Source organism: Xiphias gladius, chromosome 17 (genome assembly GCF_016859285.1).
Source record: "Xiphias gladius isolate SHS-SW01 ecotype Sanya breed wild chromosome 17, ASM1685928v1, whole genome shotgun sequence".
NCBI lineage: Eukaryota > Metazoa > Chordata > Actinopteri > Istiophoriformes > Xiphiidae > Xiphias > Xiphias gladius.
In genome coordinates, this window is record NC_053416.1 from 28134845 (window position 1) to 28154907 (window position 20063).

Sequence of the window (20063 nt, forward strand, 5' to 3'; positions counted from 1 at the left end):
AAACAAACCTTATCACAAGAAGTTAGAGAGTCTCTCTCAATAGAGTCTTACAAACATCCTTTATAGTGTTTCTTGAGACAAAGAAGTAAGTTCCAAATGGTTATCCTTAAATTTACCCAAACAACTCCTCCAATAGGATAGAAACTTACATGATACTCCCATGCTACCCATTCACTGGCCATAAATTGAACCTAAGACAGGCATAGCTTGGCTTATTTCCATTTAATTTAAGGTGACAGGCTGCATATGTAGGCCCCCCTTGACTCATAAAACATCTTTCTAAGGCTCCTGGGAGAGACCTTGAATGTTCTATAGGAGCATCATCAAAAGTGAATAAATGATAAACCAACTTTTCCTTCACACTCTCAGTGATTAATTTATAGGAATAAACCTGTACATGGGTCAGCATAGATGGAGGTTTGATAAAACTCATCACTCAACCATGTTGCTGCTGTGGTTTCAATCACTCACTGTAAATAGTATAATACAATATGTTTCACAATCATATTTCACTGTAGTTGCATAAATATTTTTACATTATAGATTTCATGTATATAGGGTTTATTCTTTATGAGTAAATATCATATTAGGTGCCGTAGTTTACCCCGTAGGATACAGTATTCTATAAAATGCTTAAAATATCTTTCAATAAAGCTGTTTGAGTGGGTCTCAAGTATTGCTCAAATATATTACTGGTTATCAGCAAGTTCCAAATCACAAACACTAAAGCCCCGAATACATTTTTGGAGAGCCTTGCTCATTTTTACTCATTGATAATGTAAAAGTATTTACGGTTTACACAACACCTTAAATGGTTAGTGTAAAGTTCAGGAAATTACCATTGCCTACCATGAGGATAAAAAAGAGTTACCAAAGTTCTTTACAGACCTAACATTAATCAAATCAATTTCAGTCACTGGGGTTCAGAGGGGGGATTCATTTGTAGCTTGAGTATACGTTGGGTAATGATAATTTGGGCTTAATGATGTTAGGAATCATCAAGCTGTTAAACCATATGATGAAAGTGGCCTTACAAACAAACCCTTGTCTGGTCTTTGGAGTGACCTGTCATCATGAGGCAAAGGAGCTGGATAGATTGGTTGTGGCTTGGAGGCAAAAAAGAGCAGCTTCTTTCACTTCACCATGTAGAGTCTTAATCTAGATGCAGGCTGCTACAGAGAGACAGTCACTCTAATATATTCCACATGGAAAAATGTCCAAGAGTTTTCCAAGAGCCGATATAATGCTGTAACTATTGATATGTAAATTCCGTCATAGGTGCAGATGCACAGAGTAGTGTGTAGCTGGGCACCGTAACTAGTATTTTCCTGATGTGCACGCTGGTTAGGCCTATTTCCTTGCCTGCACTGGTTTGGTATTTTGGTGATGTGCTTTGCACCCCAGTGGGGATAGGCACGGTAGAGGGTGTTTTATGCCAATCCAGCTGTGCATTGTGGTGCCAAGACTGTGTTTGTGCCATAATGACAGCAGGTGGAAACTTCAGCACACCTGATCTGTAATATTTTCATCACTTAGTGCAGGCACCTCCATGTATACCACTTTTGAATCATAAAACAGCTTTTTTTTGTCTGTTATTAGTCCTTTTCAATTTTATTCAACATTCTTTAACCATCTGGCATTAGTTCACAGAGAAGAGTAGAGTATTTATGTGATTACGATATTAATCCTGGAGCGACAGAATATTGTATCGATTCTTAATCTTGTCATCCACAACATAAAGCCTATACTGAATATCTTACTCTTAAACTGGTGACTCTCTTTACAGACCTCTGAAGGTGGCAGGTTTCTGTTGCATCTGTAAAATGTGGGGATACGCACTGTAAAGCTATTGTTAAGCATGCCACATCCACAGGATAGCCTATATTTTTTCTAGCCAGTACCAGACACATGCAAAATTGCCACTGAAATGATTTTTAAGAAATTTGCAAAAAAATTCTAAAACACATTTTCACTTCTTCATTATGGGGTTTTTTAGTGTAGATTGATGGACAAAAATGAGAATTTTATCCAATTACAGTTAAATCTACAACACAATAAAGTTTCCAAAAGGAAAAGGGGTTTGAATAATTTCTGAATTGACTTTATGTTTACAGGAACAGGAATATAAAATTTAGCCCCAGCAGTTTCTATAACATCAACTGGGTTGTCATAGTCACGGTACTAATACACTTGTGATGTCATGTATGTAGTGCTGAAATTATATAACGCACAGGACTACTTGTGTGTGATTCGAAAGGAAGAAGTCAACCTCTGTGAAAATGACTGCATCCCCTGACATGAAATCGCATGTGATGTCATGTCAATGACAGAGAATGGTTTTCATGTTCCTTTGGATGCTTATATGGCCATTAATCTCCTCAACTACAGCACTTAAGCACTGATGAAACCACTAATGATTTCCTGATGCTTCATGTTGAAAACCACTGTATTGTCCTGACTGGTTCTTGAGGTTATATCATATTTAACTCTGAAATACAATAATTAGAAGCGGGTACTCGCTGAATCCTTATAAACTAATTTTATTTTAGAGCTTTGTCAGTGCACCCCATTTCACTTACTAATACTTGATTGTAAATGCCAAATTCTGACCCTACAGAATTTGGCGTCAGCATAATCTATGGATCCAACATACCTTGTGTCAACAGTCCAGGCTGCTGGAGGTGGTGTAATGGTGTGGGGAATGTTCTCTATGCACACTTCGGGCCCCGTAATACAAAACTGTCATTGCTTGAATGCCACAGCCCATCTGAGTATTGTTGCAGACTATGTGCATCCCTTTATGGCCACAATTTACCCATTTTGTAATTGCTACTTCCAGCATGATAATGCACCATGTCACAGAGCAAAAGCCATCTCAAACTGGTTTCATGAACATGACATTGAATTCAGTGTACTTTAGTGGCCTCCCCAGTCACCAGATCTGAATCTAATAGAAAACCTCTGAGATGTGGTAGAATAGGAGATTCGCAGGATGAATTTGAAGCTGATAAATCTTACACAAATGTGATGCAATCATGTCAACATGAGTTGCAGTCCTACACGCCTCTCTGTTTCCTTAGAGCTGCCACCCTCCCAAAACTCCCCAAACCCCATAGAGACTGTGTCTGCAGCCTAGCTTCCTAAGTTAAATAAATCAAAACTCAACAAAAAAGAAGTAATTTATAAAAACCTAATAAAAATTAATACAACTAATATAATGGAACCAAAAAAACAGGACTATTAAATGTGGACTATTATATATTAGATTGCTCTCATCTAAATGTCTATTAGTCCACGATTTGATAACTGATCATTCACATTGAATTATTGTGTAACACTGAAATGTAGTTGCAGCAAGAACAATAAGGTCATTCGCTCATTTCCAGCACTATATATTTTTATTTATCTCAAACTGCCTGTTATGCAGCCCGTCAGTTGAGCCTCTGGCTGAAACAGGCAATATTAGCTCAGGCCTCCTTAAGAGGCCTCCTTAAAAGCCCACTTTCTTCTGATTGGCTGAACATCCAGAAGCCTGCTGAGCGGCAGTGCAGCAAGCACTTGTGAGCACCACCCATAACAATGTATATAAAAATTAACTTGGACTCCGGGTGTGAAAGTGAATCCAGTGCGGAAGTGCCTTAAACCTGCATTCCTTCTAATGGCTAGCAGGAGCGATCCCATAGGTTGCAAAAAGAAGTGCGAATGTATAGAAGTGAGAAAACGCCCCTATCCCCTAAACGTTAGTTTCAAGACATCTTCAACACAGCACGATATTCATTTAGTAAACTCTGGTCGCATTTAGAGTTAGTGTAATGCATTGCATTAATGTAAGTTAATAAGATCGGGATAGTTCAGTTTAATACAACATTAAGTTAACTTAAATGTGGTTAAAACAGTAAGATGAAATTTCTAAGTTGTCATTAGGTAGTTCTGAATACCTGCTATATCTCTTAAGTTAAACAGGTGAAAAAAGTTGTATGTAACTCTTGCACACTCAAATCGTTAACAGAGACCGCTGTTCATGTAGCTACAGATGGGTGACAAATTAAAAGAGAGGAAAAACCTGAAAAATTAGTGGAGAAACAGGATGACAATGCCCCTTATCAATAGGGCACGGGGGGTGCCAATGCACATTGAAGCTGTTCTGGGGGCTCGTGGGGGCTCATGTACGGCTGTATGTAGTGTAGACATCAAATTACGCTGGCTGGGAAGGTCAGCATAATTTGGTGATAATTTACAATAATTTGTAAACAGATCCTCGGTTCAGAAGTGGCAATGGCAGACAGTAAGTAGTCTATAACTTTTTTGGGATGTTTCCTTTATACTTGATCAACATAGTGTGATTCCTGGACAACCAAATATGCTCACATAATCTTGAGTAGCCTAGTAGTTATGTCATTGTTGTGTCAATTGTTGATTGTGGTGTGTTACTTTTGATGTGTTGTCATATTGAGTGTTTGATATAACTTCTTTCTTAATACTTTATGTCGCTTAATGTGTGGCTATAAGTAATCTGATACACCACTTACATTTGTATACTGTGCTTTGTGTGTGCCATGCTACAAACTTGTGTGTTGCCATGCTACAAGATTTCCCCTATGCTATGAATGTTCAATTGCTGGGTGCCAGGGTCTTTATTTCTGCTTTAATGTGCTCTTCTGTGCTAACGACTGCTTGTTGCCTGTTTATTATTGCATAGTTTTACTATTTGTATGTGCTTATGTGCTTTTGTATGTTTTCTTTTAATGTGATTATAAGCCATCAACCTGCCAGGGACTGCAGATGAAAATTAGTCTGTATGGCTAAATCTGGCACATTTACATTATAGAACCAAATGCGCATTTTAATTAATATGCAATGTCCCTTCTTAAATAAATCAACATAAACAATTCTCATTTTTTGCACAAGCACATTTCAGATGTGGTGCCTTGTAAGTGCAAACTCATTCTGGAATGTAGAGTCGGAATGCACAACAGTTAACACTTTTTCCTTGAGGCAATGATGACAGGCTAAAGCAATGGTTGATGAACGTGAGGAGAAAGAACTGGACCCCATCTCACACGTCATATCTGTGCAGTACACTCTTCTAGGAGGATCAGTTCTTCACAGACATGATGGTAGACAGACACTGAGACGGAACTTTTGTGCATTTAATCTTATTCTATTTCATTTAGTCTGTGTTCTCTTATTCAGGCAATGTCTGCATGCAGGTCACACTCTTATGTCACTTACTTTGAACATTGTTTTCCTCTAACTTAGGAAATGGTGTCCAGCAAGCCAATCCCCATTGGCAGCTGCCATAGCAAACAAGGTATTAGTACAGACCCTACGCATGTAGTAGTAGAGATAGCTTAGCCAGAGCCTCTGGTGGGGTCATTGCCTTAAAAAAAAGCAGTGTCTCAGTGTTTCAATGTTAAGTAGTTATACAAGGCCTCTCTAAGTTGGACAGAAATAATTGGGATATACATCATGATACATGGGTTTAAATATGCCCTTTTCAGATATAAGCTTCAGGATTGGGTTTCTTCACACAGCATCAACTTCTTTTTCTCATCTCTCTTCTCCTCGATCCATAGAGCATCAGTTAATGCTTCTGCATAAGCCATCTGGGTCTCCAGGACATTCGTCCAAGCGGCTCACAATATTTAACAGATACAGTAAAGTTTCTAAATGTACCCATACTTAGTGGTGAAATTAACTGAAATACAAAGCCTAACAGGGGGTAACTTTTCAGTAAATATTTATCTGAATGTGTGGATAGCATCCTTTTATGAAATCATCAGTCACCCTTTATGATGTCTATGATCATGATGCCACCCTTTTCATTTTTACCAACATCAACACAGTTTCCCTACAACTGCCAAAATGTCATTATGATTTCAATGCTCCTGTATAATGTCGATACTTGTTTTTAATAAAAACTAAGACAGGCTTTGAATAATTGTTTGCAATGTGTTCAATCAACATATGTCATGCCAGTGCTCTGATCATTACACCTGTATTTTGATAGCTCAAAGACCTCAGTTATCCTGCAGCCAAATGTCCTGTATGAAACATCAGGTTCCATGTTAGAGTGTCACTATCTGTATCTGTACTCAAATTTTTATTAACTACATTATATTACACTGTTAATGTACCTAACATTCAAATGTTTGCGGGACTTGAAAACATTGTTTAACAATTAACTGAAACCATAACGAATAACCATGTTATTAGAAAACAATCAGTCGCTGCTAGAAATTACCTACATGCAGCAAACATTTAGATTTATCCTCCTCCTTGCGTGAAGAGGAGGCAGAGACAAGATGAGAGGAAATGAAGAAGCTAAATAAGCAAATGGGATACACCCTTATTTACACAAATCATGTACAATGAATCCATATTTATGATTTGGTCATAATGAAAGGGACAAAAAGGCAACCTGACAGAGTATTTGAATGTAAATTTGCCCAAGATATTAATTATAATAATTGGAACCTATGAACTATGTGAACTATAAACGTTTTAAACAATTTACAATTTGTTACATCTATGTCATGGGGGCAGAGAGAGTCAAAGACCATGGGGTGGTAAGACTGGGGTGGTAAGGGAATAGGAGAGGCTGTAGGGAATGAGGAAGAGCATAACTGGTAAGACTGAATAGTGATATGAGCACAAGTGTTAAATTAAAAAAAAATACTATATTACCAAAAATAACACTCATCACATAAGGCATGAGACCTTGGGCCATGTTCGGGGATTACAAGGCTGCCACTTAAACAATGAACATACATTATGTGGCCATAACACGGTTTATAAACCTGTGAGCCTTGTTAATCTTCCATGGATTGGCACCAGCCTTCCAACTGTATCTCTGGGTGATGCCAGAGAAGATGATCTTCATGTCTGGATAAGGTGGAGGTGGAGGTTATGTAGGTCCTTCTCCACTGCTGTGATGAGGTTGGCGCTTGAGACATCCCCAAGGTCATTCCCACGATAGTGGATGAACAGGACATCAGGTACTGCTCTTCCTAATAGGGACTGGTCGAAGAAAGGAGAAGACTTTTCCACCTGAGACCACCCCATCTGAACCAATATATGTAAATACTTTCAGCACCAAGTCGGGTGTCTGTAGCTCTCTTGGCCTCACACTGGATGTAGCTGTCCCCAGTGATCTACACCATGGCTGGATGGAAAAAACATTGTAATAGTGAGCAATGCATCATATTGTAGGTTACAGAGAAAAAGGCAAAAGAAGCAGCACTCTTATTAGATGAGTTCCAAACAGTTATCTGAATATACATTATTTCTTTGGCTGAGTGGGGGAAAAAAAGTCTGCTGTACTGATTTACATTAAACAGCAACAGAAAACTAACTAATAATAACATCAGTGGCATTCAGTAATGTTACTTTTTCTGAAAGTGAGAGAAAGGATATTTCCAATACATGTCTTGACGGATGTCATCAACAATGAAATGAACAGGACCTCGAAAATATGGCCTACAAACATATAAACAAAGAACCACTCACATAACATTTAACTGTACTTCATTCATTAAACTGGGAGATTACACATTAATCAATAACAGTGTTCTGTGGTTTATTGTTAACTTAGTTAAATTAGTTAATTTCTATCTGATGCTATGCTGGCTCTTGAACGAACATGAATGAACAGCACATCACGCTGCCAATAGTTAACTGTAATAACATTATGAATCGTAACCTACAGGAAACCTTGTTATAGGCAATAATTAGCTAGCAGTAAATTAACGACATTGACAACTCACTGTCACTAACACTAAGTTACGTAACATAGCCTTAGCTTTGCAGAACCAATTTTAAAACACAATGTTAGAATGTTTTATCGTAAGTGATTACACACAGTTTAACGTTACTACACAGTAACTTCAGCTACAATAATATCACAAGGTTACTCCTCTTATATGTGACATTTCCCGAATGTGGACATGTATGCAATTATCAACTAAGATTACTTAGCTTAATGCTTAACTATAAAGTTTACCTCAAATTATGGAAGCTAACTTTGTTAGTGCAGTCAATGTTGGTGTAGTCAGGTTGCCGGTATAGGAAGGCGTGCAAAATGCCCTCGTGCTCTCAGTCAGATCCACCCCTTGCTCCTCCCCAGCTCCCCCTTCTCATCCAAATGTGTCACTCTTGGCTACAAAAAACTAAGATGGCAACGGCCAAAATGCCAGAATTGAGGCTTCAAACCAGTAGTCCACAAACCAATAGGTGACGTCACGGTAGGTTGCCCCTTGGCACCACCTCATCCTCTTACCAGTGTGGAGGTTCTGATCGCAATCTGTAATACTAAGTAACTAGTAATAAAACCAAGTAACATAACATAATTGACTGGTAAGGGAACCTTCTCAAATCCCTTAATACATGCTCGAGCCAGAATCCGATCCAGAATATGTGAGTGGACAGCACAATCATCCATAGCAACAAAAATTACAGCAGGATGTCTCTGTTCAGTAAATATTACGTCCATTACCTGCTTATTGTGTGACATAACTGCGATTTAGTCTTTCAATCCGTATATGTAAAAATTTCTCTACATATTCATGTTGGAGAAAAAGATGCCCAGATCAGGGCCAGAGTGTATCTCTGGACCTCTCTTCCAATACTTAACTTCAGTGAAGGTGATGAGTTACTGGATTCTCAATAAGTTCACAAAAAACTCAATGGAGATGATCAGAGTTCAATGCAATAGAGTTTATTCTTTCACAAGAGATAAACCCGAGTTACCTCTAGAAACCAACTGAACAACGCAGACATCATTTTTTATACCCCAAATTGCTCCTCCTTGCTGGTGGGTTCTCCACCTTCTTTTCTAAAGAACTAACTTCACTTCATCAGGAAATAATGGTGTCATGCCTTCCATATTTGGTTACATCCTCCATATCCACCTGGAAATAATGGTGTCAGTCTCTTTGGAAAATCCCCAACTGAGACAGCTCTGCCTGGGTAAGTCTGGGTACCTCCGGACACCACTATCTCCAAGGTGTCTTAGGCCACATTTTTTAAAACTTGAATATTTCCAAACTGTATATTATAGCAATCATTTTATTAACTCAGATTAATCACAATACTTCTAATACTCCTTGCAAGCCCAATGATTGAGTCTGATTATCATTAAAATAAATGTTAAAAGTTAAAATCAATGTTCAATACGTTCTGGTCTATACTGTAACACACAGAGTATATTCTTAGTATACCTTGGCACACAGAGCATATATTTTTTAACATTCTTAATATACCTTGGCACAAAGAGTATATTTCTTTGTTTTTTCCAACTACAATGCCCCTGTTAAATTGTACGTGTGGGAAAACCACTGAAATGCCGACTGAGTGGCTGTTAGGAAATACAAAAACTTTGGCCGCATTTATTATGAACAACCGACATTGTAACATTATAATATATATCAGAGAAAATATGGAAAAGTATAATAGCTCCCCTTAAACTTAGTTATAACTCATTTGATAGCCTTACTCTTAGTCATTCACACCCAAGCAGGAAAACAAAAAAAAACAGTTCTGCTAGTTACTGTATATTGTCCACCTGCCCCATACTCAGAATTTTTATCTGAATTCTCAGACTTTTTAAAAAAAATCTTAGTTAGTTCTTAGAAAAGATAAAGTAATTACAATGAATGATTTCAACATTTATGTGGATGTTGACAGCAACAGCCTTAGTTCTGCCTTTACTTCACTATTAGTTACATCTTATACCCTTTTTACACCAAAATAAGCGCATATATGCAGGTTTTTTTAAAGGCGGATAAACCTGCTAAAAAAAATGCACCAGAAAACAGGGTTATTAAACAGCACAAAGCAGCATGGACACCAGTGACTGTGTTATGGCAGTTACTTTTTGATAACCTTTACCTCAGTCTCTTCAAGCTCAGCACTGACTGAACGCGGTTTGAGTGCTGCTTGAACAGAGACGGATGGAATTTGTGGCTGAGACGACACATAGACTGTAAAAAACAATAAATGTTCCTGGCTATTTATGCACTAAAGTCTTGAACTTCGACGCACATCATAGCATCGTGTCAGATAAGGAGCAAAAATTAACGTGTCCACCCAGGTGTCGTGTTTCCATTACTGCTGATCAGAGCTGGAGCCGATAAATACCCGTGACTAATGACCCACTGAGGACAAAAGCCAGATGTTTGTGGGTGTTAGTGGATTTTTCGGCCAGTGTGAAAGGGGTTTTAAAGACATAAAGGCCTGGATAACCAGTAATTTTTTACTTCTAAATTCAGATAAAACTGAAATTATTGTACTTGGCCCTAAACAACTCACAACATAAATCAAGTCTCTAGGACAGCCTTCTTCCAACTGCACAATATTGTGAAAATTTGAAACAGTCTCAAGAGAATGCTGAAAAACTAATCAATACATTAGGTTTCTTCTAGACTGGACTACTGTAATTCCTTACTATCAGGATTTCCCAATAACTCTGTGAAAAGCCTCCAGTTGATCCAAAATGCTTCAGCGCAACTGCTGAGAGGAACTAGAAAAAGAGATGTTAATTTCCCATGTTAAAAAAAAATGTTAAAATCCAGAAAGGAATTCCAAATCCTTTTCCTTACATACAAAGCCCTTAATGACCAAGCTTGATCATATCTTATAGACCTCATAGAAATTATTATTATTCCAGTAGATAACTTTTCTCTCAAAATGTAGGCTTACTTGTGGTTTCCAGGATTTCCAAGAAAAGAATGGCAGGTAGAGCCTTCAGCCTGTCAGGCTCCTCTCACATGGAACCAACACCAAGTTTGGGTTCATGAGGCAAATATCCTCTATACATTAAGATTAGGTTTAAGACTTTCCTGTTTGATAAAGCTTCCAGATCTCCCACTATTACTCAACACTCTGTTTCATTATTATTAATTTTGTTATGTTAGTATGATGATGATGATCATATTATTATTACTGTTAATTCGTTAATTGGTGCTGCTTTACATGCTGTTGTTATTATTAATAAGACTATTACAAGCATAAATATAAGTACGGCTATAATAATACCATACAAGCAGTCTGACAGTGTTTGAATATAATAGTATATAGAGCTATTCCTGGTTCCTCTTTCTTCTCTCTACCTCTCTCCCCCCTCTTTCTCCTCTCCTCCCTATTTCTCTCCTCTCAACCCAACCAGTTGAGGCAGATGGCTGCCCACCCTTTCTCCTCTCCACTGTCACCAAGTGTTTGCTTATGGTGGGAATCTATTTTTCTCTCCATATTTTAAGGTCTTAACCTTACTCTGTAAAGTGCCTTGAGATAATGTAATTTAGGATTTGGTGCTGTATAAATGAATTGAATTGAATTGAACTGAGTGTAGGTTAGAGTTAGGTGGTCCTTTCAAGTTTTTGTTTTAAATGTGTGAAGAAGAGTTTTGTTTTTATGACATGACAGTTAAAACAATAATTAGATAATGTTATTTGACATATATATTAAGGTGTAAAAAAAAAAGGTCTTATTGGTATTGTGATATTGATCTGAAACATATCACCCAGTTCTCATGTGTATTTGATCCTCATTGGACGATGAACTTCTGAAAGACTAAGCAAATTTGCAAAATGTCACTTTTGTTGAGCATTCTAATGAGGTCTGTATTTGAATAGTTTGATATTTGGTAGGTATAATTATTCCTCATGCATGTCAAAAATTTTTAAATATTTAGAATATCATCTCCTGAATGTCTTTTAAAGATCATTATACAATTGCTAGAATGAAGGTAGAATACTATTAAAGCACATTTATTACTTTGCCTCTGAGATAGTGGTACTGCTTTCTAAAATATTGTTTTAGGCCTTACCCCACCATCTGTCTACTGTTACCACTGGCCTCAGCCAAGTCGACATGGGAAAATTGCCAATTGTTATTGCTGGTATGCTTATGCAATCCCTTGCTAGGAAAGCACATAGTGGAGAATTTTAATTCATAGTCATTCATAGTAAAAAAAACCCAAACATAATAATAATAATTATGGGTTTTTTTACTATGATCAATTAAAGTTCTTGGTTTCTATCACAATATCTCTATGTGATGCCACACACCAGAACTGGGTAAAAGCCCATAGCAAATGTGATGTATATGATTAGAAACATTTGTGGCCAATACAAAATTACACAGTGCAGTGATTTTTAGGTTTTTTGTTTGTTTTTTTTCAATAAAGGGGCTACGTGAAAGTTTTCTCTGCTGCAGAACGTGGTTTTATTGCTGGTAAGAAATTTTATTGCAAGAAATAGAGTAGGTCTTAAAATTTAATGTAATAACTTTAATGAATAGACAAAGAGAAGAAAAAGACTGAATGTTCAGTGAGAGCGAAGGATGGTGTGTGTCATTTCATGTGGATGAGGGAAAGTGGAAAATGACAAAGCTTAGTGGTTGAGGAGTGTCCTCTGTCTTGATAATATTGTGTTATGTATTGGCACCCCCTTTCTTTTTTTTTTTTTTAACATATATCTTGAAGGGAGCATATAAAGTGCAACCACTTAGTTTAAGTTAAATTTATGTCATTTATGTTAAGGTGTTTTCTGTAATTTACAGTTGTGTAGTCAGCTGATGAATCACATAGTCACATGTATTTTGGAAGTTAAACAGACATGGCATCTTTCTTCTTGTGCCAGCTCTGTCTCATCTTCAACTGCCACCACCCCAGTTTCTCCTATATTGAAATCCTGAAAGTCTATTATAGGGTCATTTAGTTGTTTATGCTTACTTTTTAATGATTGTCTATCTCTATGCTGTTGTGATTGCAGTGATTTCTTCAGTGAGTGGCTCTATTATACCATTAGAGTATTCAGTTCAGGAAAGACAAACATAGTTGAGTTGGAAAAGCATTCAAGCCTTTTTTTACGCTGAGTTACATGCAAAAAGAGAAATATCTTCACACAATACTTAAATGTAGATGTAGATGTAATGTTTTTGCAATATAATGTGTATGAAATGAGCTTGACAAGACCAAGGGAAGACATCATTGTTTTGTCTTTTTTGCCTTTATGTTACTAACAATCAATTGTAATATTGTAACCTGCACGCTTGTATTCTCTGATAACGTTTGAGCTTAGAGGTTGTCCTTTTTGCAAAATTAACTGGCATGTGTGACTTAAAAAAGGTTTTAAACTATAGTTTTATGTTGTTCATTATGGGAAACAACAACAACCTCTGTGCTAGCAATCTGGAAGCTGAAAATGGCATGTTTTGATAAAGATTTGGATCGCACAATCACACAGTTGACATTTTACTGACTTTTACTGATTTTTTTGTGGCGTTTTCTTTCGGGGAATTGGTCGTTTTAGCGACACTGATCACCTCCCCATGTTCAAATGTTCCACCAAGAACATTAAGAAATACAAACGAGCCAGAACGCTTTTTTCCCCATGACAAAATGAAATTGGTGCAGCCAGACCATTCTCGGGAGCTGATACAGCGCTGCTATTGATTAGATTATTGAGTTGTGAATATAAACCACAAATATCAGGTCTAATAATCCACAAAGATATACTGTAGCTCATTTTGATTGTTCTTTGGATGTAATATCTGCCTTTCCACATGAAAACCACCACCAGATCAAAAAACATGTGAGAAGCAGCCAAAACCCATTATCCCAAGAGTGGAGACGTACATGTGAAGTTGAACATCTTCAGCGAACTGGCAGTAAGACACAGCCAGAGAGATGACCATAGATCTATGTCTGAACTAAACAGAAGGACTGCTGCTTTTTGTTAGACAGAAGGTTTTGCATTTTCAAGAGTACAAAATAAAACATAAAAGAAAATGATCTGACTCACAATATGGCCTGCCTACCTTTCAGCAATGGTTCTGTCCTGATTCCTCTGCGCCAAGGCATTGAACCTATAGCTTAAATTAATGCATTTTTTTCTTAACGCAATGTTTTTATACTCAGTTATAGTACGTTTTTGCAATTCTGTTGATTGCAATAAAACTAGACTATTTAGTACAAGAATTATGACAAACAGTTTAAAGAGAACCATAGCACTTAATCCACTTTTTTTTAATAACATGTAAAGTCACTTTATTACACAATCTATTGATCACGATCTCATGTTACAGTGTTGTGTAAGCACCCAGACACAGATCTTTGCACTCGTTCTTCTAGCCTCCACCTTCCTTTCCCTCTACGTATATCTCACTGCCACATAGCTATGGTCCATAAGTATTTGGACATAGGCACAATTTATGCAATTCTCCCACTGTACACCACCACAGTGGATTTGAAAGGAACTGAAAGGCCACTGAAATGTGATTTATGTATAGACTTTCAGCTTTGATTCTCACATTAACCGTTTAGGAATTACAACCATTTTTTAGACATAGTCCCTTATTTTCAGAGGGTCAAAAGTAATTGGACAATTAACTGCTGATCAGTTTGATGGCCAGGTGTGGCCTGTTCCCTCGTTATTTCACAACAAATTAAGCAGATAAAAGGTCTGGAGTTGATTCCAAGTGTTTAATTTGCATTTGGTAGCTGTTGATGGCAACTCTCTATCTGTATCCAGTTGATGCAAATGCAGGAGGCCACCATTAGGCTGAAAAAACAAAACAAACCTATCAGGCAGATAGTAGAAACTTTAGGGGTGGCCAAACAATTTTCAACAATTTTGTACATTCTTAAAAATAAGTAATGCAATGGTGAGCTCAGCAACACCAAAAGGCCTGGGAGACCATGGAAGACAACCTGAAGTGGATGATTGCAGAATTCTTTCTTTGTTGAAGAAAATGCCCTTTCACAACATCTTGCCAGGTCAAGAACACTCTCGAGGATTTCTGTGTATCATGGTCAAATTCTACAAGCAAGAGACCCCATCATGAATGTAACTGAGGGTTTACCAAAAGGTGCAAACCACTGGTAACACTAAAGAACAGAAAGGCCAGATTATTTGTTTACTTACTAATGATTTGTCGTTAACAAACCATAACAAAAATAGTTTCCTGAGCCTGTTTGCCCCCCCCCAGCCTGAGTTAAACAATTTTTGGTTTCCAGCTGCCGCTTTTAAAAGTGAAAACCCTGTAGAAAGTTTAATTTTCACATTCCAGGGCTACATATATGTTAATGATACATGCTTAACATTACAGATCCCAGGGTAAAAGTCAGCATCCTCAGCAACTGAAGATCCATGTGGAATACACAGAAATAAAGTAGCAGCATTGTTTTTGTATTTGTACAGATATTTAGCACTCGTATTTTAAGTTTTGTATGAGATAAGACTTGAGGACTAATAAATGAGTTTGGCCTACTCCTCTCAGGTATCTTCTAGAAATCCAGCCAAAACAGGAAAACACCGTTCATTACGCTGTTGATGAGGATGGAGGGTTTAGGAGTTTGATTTGTGCCTAAAGCCTATGATGTGTTTTGGAAAGGTTGAGCTGAAGATTGTTTTCTGTGCACCAGGTAACTGCTTGATTAATGTGTTCATAGTAGTGAGTTTTATTGTTATTGGAAATGAGACCTATAAAATTAGTTGTGCTATCTGCATACTTACAGACATTAACAGAGCTACGATGTGTAACTTGGGTGTAACTTGGCTAGTAGATACTAGTGAGAAGAGTATACACTAGTATAGTTTATACTATTTGACCCCCTTGGGGTTGGATGTAGTGTCATACACTTTGACCCTCTGTGGCTTGTTTCAAGAAGTTGCAGATCTAGAGACAGATGGAGGGTCAGCCATGTCCTGTATTTTATGTAAGGGATAATACTGTATGATAAGGGTATTATCATTATCATTTGATAGTTACCACAAAAATTCATTTGAAAATTGTTCTACTGTCAGTAGTCATCTTCTGCAGTGTAACATTTCTTTTGTCATTTTCAGCAGTGAACCAGTCAGAGTGTTGGTGAACCCCCTGCAAGCAGAGAAAATTCAAGAGTCTGATTTTTTAAATTTTAATTTTTTGTACTATAGTACTTTTGTACAATATAGAGGGGTGTGCCCTCTTTGGACCATGTAGTCACAGCTTTTAGAATAGATTCTGAACCCCTGGGTCACATGACATATAAACTTTAAAAAAAAAAATCAAAAATTTATTAAAAAATAATGTTGTCAACAAATAGACAAAGTGCTAATAGATACAAAGAGGTTATGCCCCCTTTGGGCCATGTAACAACATATTTTAGAATATACTGTGAAATATGAGGTGCATATGAAAGCTATTAAAATAGCTAATAATTTCAGTTGCTTCCATGTTATGTGACCCAGTGGTTTACAATCTTTTCTAAAATGTCTGGACACATTGCCCAAAGAGGGCACACCCCTTTATATTGTAATATAGTACAATATAAATTATATTCAATACTTTGCACAATAGTACAGTATAACGGTATTAATCCCTAGTGTTAAACAAGGGTTAAACAATCGATTAAACAAGAGGGCTGGGAGGTGAGCTAACCGTCCTCCTGCAGTAAACACAAGGTGAAACTAAACAAGATGCCCTGGCCTGACCCGGAGTGAAGGTCTGTTGAGCATCCATCTTCAAACTATGTTCACAGCATTAAAAAAAAATCAGTCTCTGCTTAACACACCATAGTCCCCAGAGCAGCACAGACAAGATGATATTCTTTCTTTTGGTAAACACAGGCACCACAAGTAAGGTGGAGTCATATCTAACCTGAAAAATTAAAACAGAAATAAATTCCAGTGCATAGCAGTCTTTAACTGGGTTTACCAAGAAGAGACTTGGACAAGACAGCTGATAATATGTAGCAGGGTTTTCCCTGGTTTCTGGAGGGCTTAGGTGCGCATTGGTAAAACAAGGCTTATAGTGCATGGATTTGAACTGCGATTTTCTCATCTTCCCATAGCCATTTGACAATGTGACAGTGCTCGGCAATTTACCAACATTTCTGTTCAGTTGGACATCTGTAGTAGAGGTCTTCAAAGGTCCACCCGAACCCTAGGACCCAAGACCTGACCTGGGAGCTTTATTGGTTTGGATCCAAATTTCCTACGGTCAAACGAGTCTGGGTTGGTTCTAGTTCAATTGCAGTGGGTCCTGGGTCTGTTTAATATTACATTTAATACCCTGAGTGGATTCAAAAAGACCCGATTGTGATCAGATCATGATTGAAGTGTATCTGTGGCCAAAAGGTGGTACCAAATGACCTGAGTGTGTGCCCCTGAGCGAGCGCCACTGCTCAGAAGGTGAAGGGTCAGAGATCAGGTGTCAGACTCAAAATGATAGCAAATTAGCAATGCTAACATTAGCAGCAGTGGACGAGCAATGTTGTTATAGTTCAAAAGGGCAAGAAGTCAAAGTTATCCTTATTATGCTATATGCAACAAAGCCAATTCTAAGTGAATCGTATTTGTCACGTGTCACCGTGACAGCAGGTGGACTTTTAAGCTGAAATAACGAGTGGATTAATCATGTTGTCATGCAGGAAGGAATAACAGAAAACCTACATGGAGAAGGCTAATAAGACAAAAAAATGTTTTGTTATGACAACTTGTAAATTAACGTTAACTTAGCTTTGAAATCAGTGCTGATCAGGTCTGTGTCTCCTTGCTGGGTTCTTGTCTCACATTTCTCAGTTCTGCATAGGTCTGTACCACTTCTCAAATAATAGATGAGTCCAGTTCAGGTATGGGTCTGATATTTCTTGGTTCTGCCTGGATCCGGGTCCGAGCTTTAAAGTAATAAACTACTCTGGTTTGCTTCCGGGTGAAACATTTGCAGGTCTTTTCAGGTTCGGGCACAAATTTTTGGACCCGTGAAGACCCCTAGTCTTGGCAGGTCACAGTGGGTGTAGTCACTACATGACTGATTTACTGTTGCAAGTCGAATTCCTCTCTCACTCTCCTTCCTCTCTTAGAATCATTTTCTCTGACTGTTAACATTTTTAAGACTTAACGACTTGAGCTCATCATCTGTGACAGTTGTAATTCTTGCCCTTTTACAGATTTTCTCCCTGGTTTATTGCTGCAGTAAAGATGTTAAGAGACATTATCAACTTGTTTTTAGTTGTAACCTGCTGCAGGTTCAACACCTTTAGGGCTGACAAACTCTTAAAGTCTCACTATAGATGGACTTGATTAGCCTAGCAGTATGAAGGCTACAAATACCGATAATGCAACACTCTTGTTACACATACTCTCTCGATTCAAAAACAATATCCGATGTAATGAACACGTAATTGTCTTGTGCTCAAATCTAAGATGACACTCACTTTTTCAAACCTAATTTCCAGAAAAAATTGTGTTAATGATTTTTTCATTTAAAAAATGTTGTCTCTGAACATATTCCAGCCAGTGATTACACCTCCTACAAAACGTAAGTGCTGTTGCAGTTAAGTTGAACAGCAATGTAACTTCTAGGAGACAGGGTTAACCCAAGCCCACTCAAATGGCAGCCTAGACCACATACTCATTTGTTCTGCAGACAAAGGAAAGCCATTGAACTCAGTTTCACAGGACCCTTCATGTTTTAACACCTGTGTGTGAAATTTTGCCATGGACCCATTTTCAATATCAGTCGCATGTGGCCTGTTTGTGATATCACCATTAGGCCACAGTGGAGTAAGATTAACCTATCTTTGTTCAATACTAGCAACAACCAGTTGATTTTTTTTTTCCTCTTTCAGACAAATGAAATCTATAGTGTCCATCACACCAGTAGGCAGAACTGGCATCTGGCAGGGTCAATAATTAATGAGTATAGTGTAGCTCTCCATCACCCTCCTTAGCTTTGCAATTGATGTCTTCAGCAAATGTGACATAAGAATTCATTAGCATTCCCTGTTCCTCATACTTGTCCCCACAAAGCTATTATCTGCCAAGTTGAGATTCAAGAAAATAAAAATAAAAAATCCTGTCAGTATCTCACAATGTGTGTTCCTGCTTCGAAACACATTCTGGTTCTCTTTGCTCAAACGAGCAATGCTGTGTTTATATTATGTTTGACAGTTTCTCAGCTGATTCATTCACAGCAGGTCACCACATTCAACGACACAAAGTGCCCGAATGTTTTCTGAGGTGTGACTTTTCATTTTGTTTTTTTTGTACATCGCCGCACTCGGGACAGGAAATCCAGAGTTCCAGTCACAGCCAGCTTTGGTTGTGGTCACATTTGACCTGTCTGGACCTTTTTGAACAAACTGCAGAGCATTTGCCTATTTAGTCCATTGCCGACAGCTGCTGAGAGTGACGCCAGTCAAAGTGTGTGTTTTGTGCAGACCAATGTTTACAGATCTGGTTAGTCCCATAACCATGCCTAGCTTACCAAAAAGACTGGAAGCAAGGGCAAACAGCTAGATAAGCGCTGCCTTATTTAAAACAAAAATGTCAAAAAGAAAATCTAAATATAAAAATGGCAATTAGTCGTTTATGGGGGCGTTCCTTGCTGAAACTTGTTTCTCAGAGAACAACTTGGCTCACTGACTGTGCGTGGCCTAGAGTGCCCAGAGTCTTGTCATCTCACTGATGTTGTAAGGTTTGATACCATGGTGCATGGCTTATTTTGATAAACTCTCGGTTGAAGCACAACGAAGGTCAAAGACGGTAAATTTGGAGGATATCACAAAAGAGATGGCATTTTTGCCAGGAACAAGGACTGTGATTTGTCCTGTACATCTTCAGTCTATTCAAAGGAAAGTCAACAACTGAAGCCTAAGATACTGTGCAAGGAAAATATTATATACATAACCACAAACAAAAGGAAATTTGCCTTCATATATTATGTAAAAATGTAATAAAAACAACTTTTGGCGCATATTTATCTAGTTTCCGGTGTTTGTATTGAAAAATGTGTATTTTTTGAGCGATGGTGCCAGTTTTCCATCTTTCTATGGTGGAAAGTGGTTATAAAGCCTTCCCTCGGGTAGAACGACAGCATCATTCAATATTGTTTTCAAGCCTAACGTTGTCTCAGTGACTGACACTCAAAAGTCGCACAAGGTTGTCTTCTTACAAATTCAGGACACAAAGTGATTGGAGTCTTTATAATTGTGAATTTTTCCACGTTTGCAGACTTTGGCTTTCAAATCTTCCTTGCACTTAGTTGCACAGTGATATTTTCATCAAAGTGGCCCTGAA

At 37.8% G+C, this 20063-nt stretch overlaps 1 protein-coding gene across 1 annotated transcript in view; it reads left to right on the forward strand.

Annotated features, from left to right (window-relative positions):
- The first annotated feature begins 3753 nt into the window (after positions 1-3753).
- The window catches only part of LOC120802934 (protein Aster-B-like), a 28973-nt gene continuing 12663 nt past the window's right edge, over positions 3754-20063 (forward strand). The window contains exon 1 of the mRNA XM_040151120.1: positions 3754-3827. Coding sequence (XP_040007054.1) covers positions 3813-3827 — 15 coding nt within the window. The 5' untranslated portion in view covers positions 3754-3812. The remainder of the gene's footprint in view (positions 3828-20063) is intronic.